The sequence below is a fragment of the Orbicella faveolata genome, unplaced genomic scaffold (genome assembly GCF_042242905.1).
Source record: "Orbicella faveolata isolate gen_17 unplaced genomic scaffold, um_ofav_v1 contig_14, whole genome shotgun sequence".
NCBI classification, from domain to species: Eukaryota; Metazoa; Cnidaria; class Anthozoa; order Scleractinia; family Merulinidae; genus Orbicella; species Orbicella faveolata.
Genome location: NW_028301541.1, coordinates 12,874,585 through 12,886,900, shown reverse-complemented (window position 1 = coordinate 12,886,900; position 12,316 = coordinate 12,874,585). Strand labels below are relative to the sequence as shown.

At 36.7% G+C, this 12,316-nt stretch overlaps 1 protein-coding gene and 1 pseudogene across 2 annotated transcripts in view; both read left to right on the top strand.

Annotated features, from left to right (window-relative positions):
• Nucleotides 1-12,316, top strand: part of LOC110066846 (dedicator of cytokinesis protein 7-like) — a 105,830-nt gene that overhangs the window by 22,147 nt on the left and 71,367 nt on the right. For both annotated transcript variants that reach the window (XM_089286681.1, XM_089286680.1), the window contains exons 5-7: nt 3,444-3,573; nt 6,805-6,887; nt 10,748-10,895. In XM_089286681.1, the coding sequence (XP_089142807.1) occupies nt 3,444-3,573; nt 6,805-6,887; nt 10,748-10,895 (361 nt within the window). The remainder of the gene's footprint in view (nt 1-3,443; nt 3,574-6,804; nt 6,888-10,747; nt 10,896-12,316) is intronic.
• LOC149114059 (uncharacterized) lies at nt 10-2,725 on the top strand (annotated as a pseudogene).

Below are 12,316 nucleotides of genomic sequence, written 5' to 3'. Positions count from 1 at the left end.
GTCAACCTTATGCATGGATTGGTGGGCCTCTCTAAACCCCTATTGCCAGCATCAGAACTGACTCTCATTTATTTTGCCGCTCACTTAGCCAAAACCGTTTCATATGACACAGTCAAACTCTATTTGGTTGCCGTTCAAGACCTCCACTGTGAGCTCAACTTCCCCCTCCATATCAACAAAATGTACCGTCTTCAAAAAGTCCTGACAGGTATAAAACGCCTGGCCCCCTCAACAAGACGCAATCGCTCCCCAAATCCTCACCGCAATCCACAACTATCTCCGCCCTGCACTGAGCACTAATTTAGACCATATTATGCTTTGGGCAGCCTTCACCCTAGCATTCTTTGCCTTTTTACGTGCTAGTGAGTTCACCTGTAATGGCCCCTTCAACCCTGAGGTCCATCTCACCTCACAAGATATAACCTTCCACCCCGATATGCAATGCCCTTCCCTTATGTGGGTTAGGATAAAACAATCCAAAACCAACCCTTTCTGCCAAGGATGCACCCTCACCATAGCAAAGTCCACTTCACCCATCTGTTGTAATGAAAGACTACGTTCTCCAAGCCCAACCTCCAGCAAGCGATCCTTTATTTACATTCTCTAAATCTGGCTCATGGCTAACCCGCTCAAGCCTCACCAAGGAGCTCCGGATTATTTTACAGCAATGCGGCTTCCCGTCCAACAACTTCTACTCCCACAACTTCCGCATCGGGGCCGCCACATCCGCAGCCACAGCAGGCATCCCTGTATGGCTAATTAAAGTTCTAGGACAGTGGATCTCAGACTGCTACAAACTATATATCAAAACTCCACAATCAACTATTTTAACTGTACCTAAACTGTTAGTAAGCCACAGAAGCTCTCATTCCTTATCTTTACCTTGTAAGTAATCTTATTTTACGAACAGGGCACCTGACCTTTGCTCAAGAGTCCTGCCCCCACTTTATCTTACTGTGGGGAAATTGCGTCCCTCATTTAAGCAAGTTCCACACCTTGTGGCAGGGAAGTGCACCCATTAGCTGTTCTTTACCCCACAGTAAGGCTCTAGCCCACTGGAGGCAGGTCCGGAGAAATTACCTATTCCAAGGTGGCTACCCCCAGTACCACCTGATCTGTACTCCCCCCATGAGGGGCTCCCCCTCCTGGTTCCCTCAGTCCCCGTGGACTGAGGGATATGGGCCTCACCCCTGGAGACAGGTCTGGAACTTTTATTCCAGGATGACTACCCCCGGTACCACCCGATCTGTACTCCCCCAGGAGGGGCCTCTTCCTGGGTCCCAGCTCCCCAGTCTTCCTTCCCTGCCACCCAAATTTTACCCACAGCCAGTGTGTTATTTCCTAAATGTAATATTGTTAGTGGTAGCTCAGACCAAGCCTTGAAAGAGGATTGTTAATTGACTGTTTTTTAAATGGGCCAATCTCAGGAGTCTGTTTTAGAAAGGTGTATGTTCAGCTTACGTGTACAGCTCAATCATATATTTTTGTTGGCTTATTTCAGAGCTGCACTGTCATGTAGTCATGAAATGTTGTAAATTTTGTCAGGATCTTAACTAACTTTTGTTAATGACAAGATTTACATGTTATAATCAAAAGTACAACTTTCACTGTTCACTTAATTATAAAGGCAGTACTGGAAATAATTTGTAAATAAATACAAAGAAGAACATGTATGTGTCCTGTCCAATCTCTATTGTAACTGCATATGGTACCAAATTGGTTGGACATTACTACATAATTTGCATACACAAATAATCTCAATGACATGAAGTAATGGTTACTTATAGATGTACATAAATTAATGAGGAGTAATTGTCAAAGGAGATGTTTGTTTCACATTTCATGCAAGTCTGGAGAGGCTATATTAATAGTGGTGTAACAATTTATCATGAGAAGAACAAGAAGAAGACATCACGTCTTCTATCCACATCCAATACACTTACAGTGTAAAATCACTTCAAAATATAAAGTACTAAATATTTTAAAACTGTAAACTGTGGTGGGTCGTTTTATTTTTGATGTGATTTTAAGTGCATTAGATGTGGATAGAAGAGGTGATGTCTTCTTGTTTTTCTAGTTATTCCAACACATTCATGGCCTTGGAGATTCAATTTTCCTGAAACAATTTATCAAAGTCTGGATTAATTGCGATTGTGACCATTCAGGTTCAATTCATGATTTTTACTTTGTATGAAAGTGACCCTTTGTGTGCTCAAAGGTAATGCTTCTGTAGTGACCACATGGACAAGTTAATTTTTTTTCAAAGAAACATCTGAAAGAACATTAGAAAGTAAAACACTGACAATTTATATGTTTTGTCTTTGCTTTCTTGAAATGTTCCTTTAATCATGTAACTCCCAAATATAACCTGAAAGGGTTTTTTAAGTTTGGCTGTTTAATTTTTGTATGATAAGAGTTAAGAAACACTTGCATTTAATAGAATCAAAATATTCAAGATTGAAAGGTAATTTAGATGTACCGGTAATCGAAATCAAATGAAAATGAAAGCCGTTATTATGAATCATTACACCCCTGCATTACACCCCTAATTCTTCACAACCAAAAGCTAAGTCAGTTTGGTTGTGAGATAATTTTTAATAATGATTTTGTGCTCATAATGAAATATATATATTAGCTGGTAGTGTAGCAGTTTGGTTGGACAATGTCTGATGACCAACTGTTATTTTCAGCACTGCAAAGAAGGATAAATCCTGTCTATTATTGGCGTACTTATATTTTACATGTTATTTAACAGTGTGTCAATGAAATTGATGCAAAAATCTTTCAAAACTGTCATCATAGTTAGATTTTGAGTTACTAGAGTCAGAAACATAAGAATGGGTAAAGGTAAAGTCTGCATGCAAGCCAAGTGGCCCATCAGGCCGGAGCTTATCCCAGTTTCTGAGGCATGAAGCGACTAGGAGTATTTCTACTCCCCCCTAGATGGGATGCTAGCCCATCACAGGGTTACCCCCAGCATTAAGTTCGCCAGTACCCATTTATGCACCTGGGTGGAGAGAGGCACTGTGAGAGTAAAGTGTCTTGCCCAAGAACACAACACAATGTCCCCGGCCAGGGCTCGAACCTGGACCGCTCGATCCGGAGACAAGCACACTGACCATGAGGCCACCGTGCCTCCCTATATGGGGGGTTACTGAATTTATTGTGGAGGGAAGATACTCAAAAGACTGCCATGAGAAATTAAGCTGGTATCAGCCCTGTACTTGAATGTTGATGTTAGTTTTCTTCCTTAGCTCAGGTGCTTGATGCATGATGTGGCATGACATTGTGTCACTTTGTACATGTCGTGTACGGATGTGCAGAAAATATTTTATTTGAACATAAACCTTAATCAGGATCAAAGTAGTTGGTCTTCTTTTAAAGTTTAAACTTCATAGGCATGTATTGTGACTAACTGAATCTTATATATGATGGAAAAACAGATACCAGTTCCGTTGTTCAGATGAAGGAAAACCAGATTCAAGGCGTAAAGTAGCACGCACATCCAGCTTTGTGAGAACTCTTCCCAGCCAGGTGTATGAAATAGATGAAAAAGGAAAATTGGTAGACCAGGTAATGTGACCAAGAAATAATAGCATTAGGGTCTATGATCACAGTATTTATTTATAATAACTTTACTTTAACATTGTAGTATGACAGGTTATAATTAATTTTCCTTGTTCCAAGGCTTGGTTGAGAATTGGAGTAAATGACATCATTTACTCAAAAATACCACATGGGTTGAAATTATAACAACAATTAGTGCAGCAATTTGCATAAAGAGTAACAAAAACTTTAGCTCTTACATTCATGCAATTTTCTACACTGATTGTTATTGTAATTTCAACCAATGCGGTATTTTTGAGTAAATGACATCATTTACTCCAATCCTCAACCAAGACTTAGGCGGCCATAATTTCTCAGAAATAAGGGTCTAAAAAACATGAGTTTTAATGTTCGTAATGGATTGAAATTTGGCAAGATATCTAGGAAAGACCTATTGTGTACAAAAATGTAAAAAAAAAGTGCATATTTAGAATTTGATCATAGGGGCAGTTTAATAAATTAGTATACATGGACCTCAATTTCTCTCAGAATTGTTAATTTTCGTTGTTTTCATCAGTGGGTCTAGAGAAAGTTTGTGCTCATTCCTTTTTCAAAAAAAAAAAATACACTGATAAGCTTGTTTTGGTTTATAAGATGTACAAGGATTAAAGATTTTGAATCACTTAGAAGAAACACACCGTACCTGAATGAACATTAATTTTTGTGGTCATTTACAGACACTTTTTAACAGATTTGGCTGACATTCAGCTGAAATTTTCCCAGATAGCTGTTCTGTATGGGTCCACAAATGATCCCAGGACCGCAAATGATCCCCAAATTGGACCACAAATGATCCCGGACCGCAAATGATCCCCGATAGGAAGGATGGGAAGGATGGTGTGGATAGGGAATTGGCATACGTGACTACTGATGTTTTTATTAAAGCCATCTTATAATTATAATGGCTTCCAACTTGCCTTTTTTTTCATAATTTTGACTAAATTTTGTTGCTAACTACAATGTTATGAATATCACCACTCAATCATCAAAACACAACTTGGCTTGCATTTCTTTGCAATTCTCAGTAAAATTATGATCAGTGCAACATACGCTACATATCCTCCTTTGTTAAACATTGATATTTCGGTGTTATAGTTAAGTCACATTTTACCAGCCATTAACGCCACTCACCTAAAGTTTTAAACTAAAATCTAACCATGAAGCAACTATTAAGGAAGATGCTGTCACCTGAGTAGACCCACAAGCCTACAACGCTTCATCACTCTGTAAAACACCTAGTGTGTAGCACTAGAAATTTGAACAAATTTAGTTTGTAATTTTTCCTTGGTCTTATTTTGGCTTTAATTCCTCGGAAAAGACTACTTGAGTGTTCTAAGAAGCCAAAATTCCAAGCTATAGTTATGAAGTTCAGCTTCATGACCAAGCAAGGCCAAGGCTTGTGCTTCGTTTTGACAAGTTAGCTGTTTGATAGATGTTTGATACTATCGCCACCTGGATTTCGAAAATGTGTACAATTATGTGTTTTTCTAAGACTTCTAATTCAATAGATCGTCTTCACATGACATGTTTTTATCCTCATCAGGCATAACAGGTGGTATATTTATATCTGTTTACAATTAGCATGCTTCGTTTGGAAGCAAGAGCATTTTGAATTTCAGGGTTATGGAGGTTGCGTGACACAAGGCTACGCTCGAGTTTGTTGAAAAATATACACGTATATTTATCTCATGATTTCGAGCCTTTTTAGAAGTTAGAGCATTAGGAAAAGTGCTTATGTAAATGCTTGTTTGTTTAGTACTGATAATCAGTCACCTAGAAAGCCAAAGTAAGTTCCAGATGTTTACACTATATTCCAGCCGCCATATTGGTGTACCACGGATGTATACCAGCATGGCGTTTTCTTACTGGGCTCTTTAAATCTCTGGGAAACATTTACGACGAATTTCTGAAGTTTGGGGAAACGCACAGGCCTAAAACTTGGAGAAGTGTCTTATTTAGTTACCTTCTGTAGCGTACATCACAATTTCTTAGCTTTTTCCATTGGTTGGTTTTTGATTTATTATTGTTTTTTATTGCGTAACAGTGAAAAGGATCTGTACTGTTTGAAGAACAAAACAGCAACTGTGGAATATTTTTTTCTAAAATGATAAAACATGTTTTTAAGCTCATAATTTTTGTACATGTTCTCACCTTCCTCTGATATGAATCCATGCTATTCCTTATTTTTTGATTGGGATCATTTGTGGTCCAATATGGGGATCATTTCCAGTCCGGGATCATTTGCAGTCCCGGGATCATTTGTGGACCCGTACAGTTCTCCAAAAGGGTGTCTGCAATTGTTTAACTTCAATCTGGTTTAAAAGTTACGTGATCTTTGAGAAATCAGAAACACTCTTTTGAAGAGAATTGTGTAACAAATAATGATTTTGATTTTAAACTTTACTCAATTAAAACAGCATTCTATTCAATCTATATTGGTTAAACTTTGTGCCTTTTGCTGAAATGAATCAGTGAACATTTTAGTGTGTCATTATTTGATCACAATTCAAAATTTCTAACTAAAGGGAAAAATCTTTTCAAAGAGTGTTTCACTGCCATTAAGTGTTTCTTAAATCTTAAGGACGTTCACACAAAAATTTTCCAGTCAATAGATTTTTTTAAAATTTTCACTGCAGTCAGATAAAGAGTTACTTGTGTCATAAATGGAAAAAAAATTGGGGGTCATGGACTTTCTTTCAGAGATAAAGAATGCGGAAAACTATCCTGATTTTGAAAAATTGGTGCACATAATTCAACATGGTCTACAGGGGTTTATAGTTAAAAATATGTGAGTCAAGGGAGGCAAACGATCTTAGTTATATTTTGTAAAAGTGGGTCTGTTGCGTAAATAATTCCAAATGTTGCCAATGTTTTCACAAAACTTAACCCGTCAAGAGGCATTTGAAATCGCCACACAGCTAAATGAAGAACTAAAAATAATGGAATTTGATGGTGCATTTTGCAAAAAATTCAAACTGTTAATTGATATATTTTTCTCATTTTTTCACCAAACCTAGAAAATCGGTAGAGAAAATGATCCATCAAAAGAAAAATAGGGGTCACCGAATGTGCAAGATTGTTAAATCCAGGCAAAGCTATAGCAAAAGCCATCTGCCCTATCATTGTTCATTTTATTGCTTAGCATTTATAAATGAAGTAATGGCCTTCATTTATAAAATCCCCAATTTTTTTTCTTAGGCAAAGAATGGAATGCAGCAGAAGTCATCACAACAATTGGGCAAAGGACACGAAGAATTACCCAGGGGGAGCTGGGCATCCAGGTATTATTTACCATACCATCAAATACAATATGCACCACAGCCTTGGCCTCTTCCCTCTTCAGTCAAAAATTATGTAACATTTATCACTGTATATTTTTTGCATGTGCGTGCACTATTCTTCTAAAAGTAAACCATATTTTATCTTTTTATTATTTATCTAACCCAAGCAACTGCACAAACAAGATACTCTCAGTGATTTCTGTGTGTGTTTGTTTTTTTATATATATATTTGTTGATCCTTCTTCAGCTAGCAGAAGTACTGATATATTCAGATACTGCTTGAAGTACATTTAACAATATGATAGAATGGTCACGTACAAGACAATTATCAGCTCATGTTTAGGGTGGTCGATAGTTTTAATTATTCATTCAACTGGGCGGTTGGTGACTCCACCTCTAAATTTATAGAATAAGTTTCTTGTCAATACATTGTATTTTCCTTAAAACACAGATTTTTTGTTCGGAGAAGTAACTTGTCAGCAATTAGGATACTGCACTAGACAAACAGAAATTTCAACGAAAGGGATTTCCTTGAATGACTTCACTCTTTAATACTGTAATGCACCATCGGATGATGCTGTGATCAGTACCAATCCACTTTAGTTCTCAGATGTACTTTTATTAGCTATAATTTTCTAAACTATTTCATGTATGGCGACCTTGGGCTAAGGAATGCAAGAAAAGTATGACAGAGTACTGTATGATGCAAATATTTCGACTTTAGCAATGTCCCATAGAGACGCTTTACAAAATTGGGAATTGCTCAGCTACAAACAAATCAACATAAAAACAAAAAAGACAGTTTTAAAGTTAATGATGATTGTTAAATTTTAGATCTATGGCTTTAATACTCAAGCTAGAAATAATTATTTGTTAAATTAAAGAGTTTTTATGGGAATGCTATTACAACGAATGCATGAGAACTTTGATTGCAAAATACTCAGCTATAAAAAATTCGATCCAAATTAAAACAAATGAACAGTTTTATGGTCAATGATACAGAGATGATGTCTGCGTAATTTAAGATCTATAGCTGAAAGACTCAATCTAGAAAAAAATATTTGTCAAATTACAGAGCTTGTATGGAAACGCAATTACAGCGAATGTATACTAGGCATGGTCACAAAATTGCACATTTCTTGGGTATAAAAAATTCAATCCAAAAACAAAATGAACAGTTTTAAAGTCAATAATGCAGAGATGATGCAGGTTAAATATCAGATCTATAGTTCAAATACTCAGGCTAGAAAAATTTATTTGTTAAATTACAGAGCTTGTATGAGAGAACGTATGGGCACCTTCACATAATTGCGAATTTCTCAGCTATAAAGGATTTAATCCAAAAACCAAAACTGATAGCTTTAATACCAGTCATATAGAAATACTTTTCACCAAATACTGTATCAGAAGAAAAGATCTAATGATGGAGCTACATGTATATGAATTATCTAATTATTTTATTATTTAATTTATTTATTTTATGTAATGTTTGTGTAATTATATTTTGTTTGTGTAATTATTTATGTATTAATTTTATTTATTCATGCTCCATGCGCCATAAGAAAGACGCAATTTGCAACCTCCAAATCAGCGATGATCCTGTTTATGTACTTGGTGTGCATTTTACCTACAATATTGAATTGTCTCATAAGAAAAATTTCTTTGAAAAATTAAGATCCCTAAAGAGAACCTTAAGTGTCTGGTCCTGAAGAGACTTATCTATATACGGTAGAATAAATATTGTTAAAACTTAGCCCTCTCCAAACTTGTATTCATCTCCAGTGTTATGGAGACTCCAAAAAACTTTGCAACAGAGGTCAATAAAATAGTGTTCGATTTTATCTGGAAGCAAAAACCCACCTAAATGAAAAAGACAACCTTTAAGAAGAAATCGGATGGCGGTCTTGGGATGAAAGATTTTGTGCTTTTCGATAAGGCTTTGAAACTAACTTGGGTAAAAGGGCTGTGCTCAGACTCACATGCACTGTGGAAGTATATTCCAAAATCGTTTCTCTCTACTGTTGGCGGTACTGAGATCTTTCAGTGTAATTATGACTACAACTTTCTTGATCTTAATGGCCATCTTCCTGAATTTTACAAACAAATTATTCATCATTAGCAAGAAATCATGTCTACGACACCTCACAGCAAGACCGAGATACTGTCTCAGACAATCTGGAACAACAAATTCATTACGATTGACAAAAAACTGGTATATCTACCTTATTGGCACAGAGCAGGTATAAAGCAAATTTCAGACCTTTTTGTCGAGCATGAAAATTGCTTCCTGCCTTTCCTTTCCTTGTGCAATAAAGACACGCTAAATTGCAACCTTTAACAATATTATAGTCTTTTATCTGCGATCCCTCAAAGTTGGAAGAAGCTCCTTCACGTTAATTCTGGCGACTCTGCTACACCCCCGCCGCCAATCTGTACTATAATGTGCAAGATGTTATACAACAAACTGTTCACCTTAGAAAATCTTCCTCCTCCCACTTCAGAAAAAAAAACTCTTATCATACGGCATTGCAAAAGAGGATCTAAATAAAATTTATCTTCTGCCGTTCACAGCCACAAAAGAATTTAAATTGGCAATGTTTCAGCGCAAAATTATACACAACATTTTAGCCACGAACAGTATATTATACAAAATGAACAAGGTTGCCTCCCCATCCTGCCCTTTCTGTCCCTCTGATAGTCAAAACATACGTCATTTGTTTATTAGCTGCCCGCAAGCATCTTCCTTTTGGTGTAAGTTCCAAAGTTGGTATTCTACCATAAGTAACACGAGTTTACTTCTCTCCTAGCCAGAGGCATTATTTGGAATTACTCGTCCTTGTACTCACTGTTTGACCCTCAACCACCTCATAATACTAGGCAAATACTTTCCTTATATCAACGCTCTAAATAATACTATGTTCGTTTTCAGCGACTTCATCTCATTAGTGCCACGATGAATGGTGAAAGGGAATTTCAACAGAAGTGGAAATTCCTTCTTACCATTTAAGGCATTTCCCTTAGTAATTAGTCACGAGGTCTTATTTTTGTTCCTTTTTTATTTTGTTTGTTGTTTTTTTTCTATAATTAAGTAATTACATTGTATTGTAACTCCTTAAGTAATGTAATGTGTAAGTCATAATGAGTAATTACCGGTATTGCATATTGTAAGTAAGTAAGGTAATGCCAAGTATTGTAAATAGGTGTTTTTTTCTTTATGTATTGTAAGTGAGGTTTGTAAGACAGTAAAAGCATTAGAAATAATAATAATAATAATAATTTTTTTTTTTAATTTTAATTTTTAATAATAATGTTTATTAGTGGCTTATAAAAAAATTACAACTGTAAAAATTCTTAGGACAATATATATATCAGGGAAATACTAACTTACAAACGAATTACAAATTACACTCATTCTTTACAACCCTTATAAATTTGTCTATTATCATTTGTCAAAAAAAATTTAAATAAGAATAGTAAAAAATATGCTACACATTTAAATGGCAAAAACTCTACTTTAAAAATACACTATAGCTATATGTAGGTCCACTTCTTTGCTCAGTGTTCGTGGCTTCGGCTAGAGTTCCCCAGAAATAGCATTCTCAATTGCCTTAACGAATATTTGCAGGTCCTTTTTCGATATCTAAATCAATGTCCGACAGTTATAATAATAATAACAGTAATAATAACAATAACAGTAATAATAATAATAATAATAATAATAGTAACAATAAGGTAGTGTATTGTAAGTAGGTTAAGTATTGTGTTGTATTGTAAGTAGGGTAAGGCAATGTTGGTAATTATGTGTTTAGCAATTAAAAAAAATTATTTATTCATTTATTCATTCATTTGTCCTTTTGTAGCATTTTTGACTTGCAGTCATGTGATCCTGACCCACTGCTACCATCTCTTCTTGATCGGACTCCGCCAGATGAGCTAGATGCTGCAAATGAGGAAGAACGCCAGCTCCACAGGATACATTCTGTATTTTCCATTTATCCTATTCAACAGGTAACTACAGTTGAAGCTCCCTTAAGTGACCAACTAAAATGTCAGGGGCTGTGACTAAAAGTTGGACGGGGACTTGGGGACTGGGACGTGAGACGTGGGATGTGGGACTCGGGGATGTGGGACTCGGGGATGCGGGGACTCGGGGACGCAGGGACGTGGGGGCGCGAGGACGTGGAACGCGAGCATGCGCGGGGACTCGAGGACGTGGGATGTAGGGACTGGATGACGTATTAAACAAACAACACGTACCTGATTTATGCGCTGAATTTGTAAAATACAATTTTCGGCAGTCAAATGAAAAGTAATAGGGACCTTAAGCACCGATGATGAATGAGACGACGATGATGAGTAAAATTTCTGTAGGACTGGATCGAGGACGTCATTCACGGCGTGAAAACCAAGTGCAAGTACGTGTAAATAGAGCTGAGTCCTTGCAAACATCGACCTAAAACTATCGAAAAATTTTGTCCTCTTCCTTTCACGAGCTCCACGACCAGTTTCGCTTGAGCTACGAAAACGGTACTATCAGTGACAACGAACTTTCAGTCCTACATGAGGAATTTATGTCGAAAACTCTCGATTTCTCGTAGGACAAACATAACAGGTTTTCACTCGGAGAGATAAATGATGCCGAATTTTCGGGCCAATATAATCTAAAACGACCTTCCCAGTTTAAAATTCTATCCTAGAAACATAAGCAAAAGCTTTCATGTAGATAGGAACTAGAAGAAAATGAAAGAAAGAGTCATTTTTCGATCTCTGAATTCATTTAATTTTCTACTTTCGCTGACAAGCAAATTTCACAACAGACAAATCGACAAACCCAGAATTATATTATTACCAACAATTTCTATTTCAAACTCGCCGTAAAATCTAGTTAATACTAAGCTAAGAGGTTAAATAACCAACTTTCATTTCAATAGTTTGATATAAATTTTCTGGCTGAAACACTGTGTAAATAGATTAATACATACTCATGTTTGCTCTGGACGGCAAACCTGACGTTTTGACATCCTGAACTTCACATGGATGATGAGCTGAGCACTCGTAGTAGCATGGTGAGGGGAAATTTTACTTCTGGTCATCGTCCTCTGGGCTCATCGTCGTTGGTGCTGGTCCCTAACATATGCTGGAGATCATCAGCTACTGGTCTGCTGACAAACTCTCCAGCATATTAGAGTACCTTTCACTTGACCGCCAAAAATTGTATTCAATTCTAGTTTTCAGTCTTCACATCATCACAACACGTACCCATCTTATCCCATCAGCTACCCTCTCTGCCTAAAACCAGCATGATGAACTAGGGCTCTGGAAACGTCACTGATTTGAAAATTGAAAATCGTACTCGTACTCAATCTCATACTCGTAGTCCAATCTAAAGCTCCCTATTATCGTTATCACCAGGTGTGGGATGCGCTACA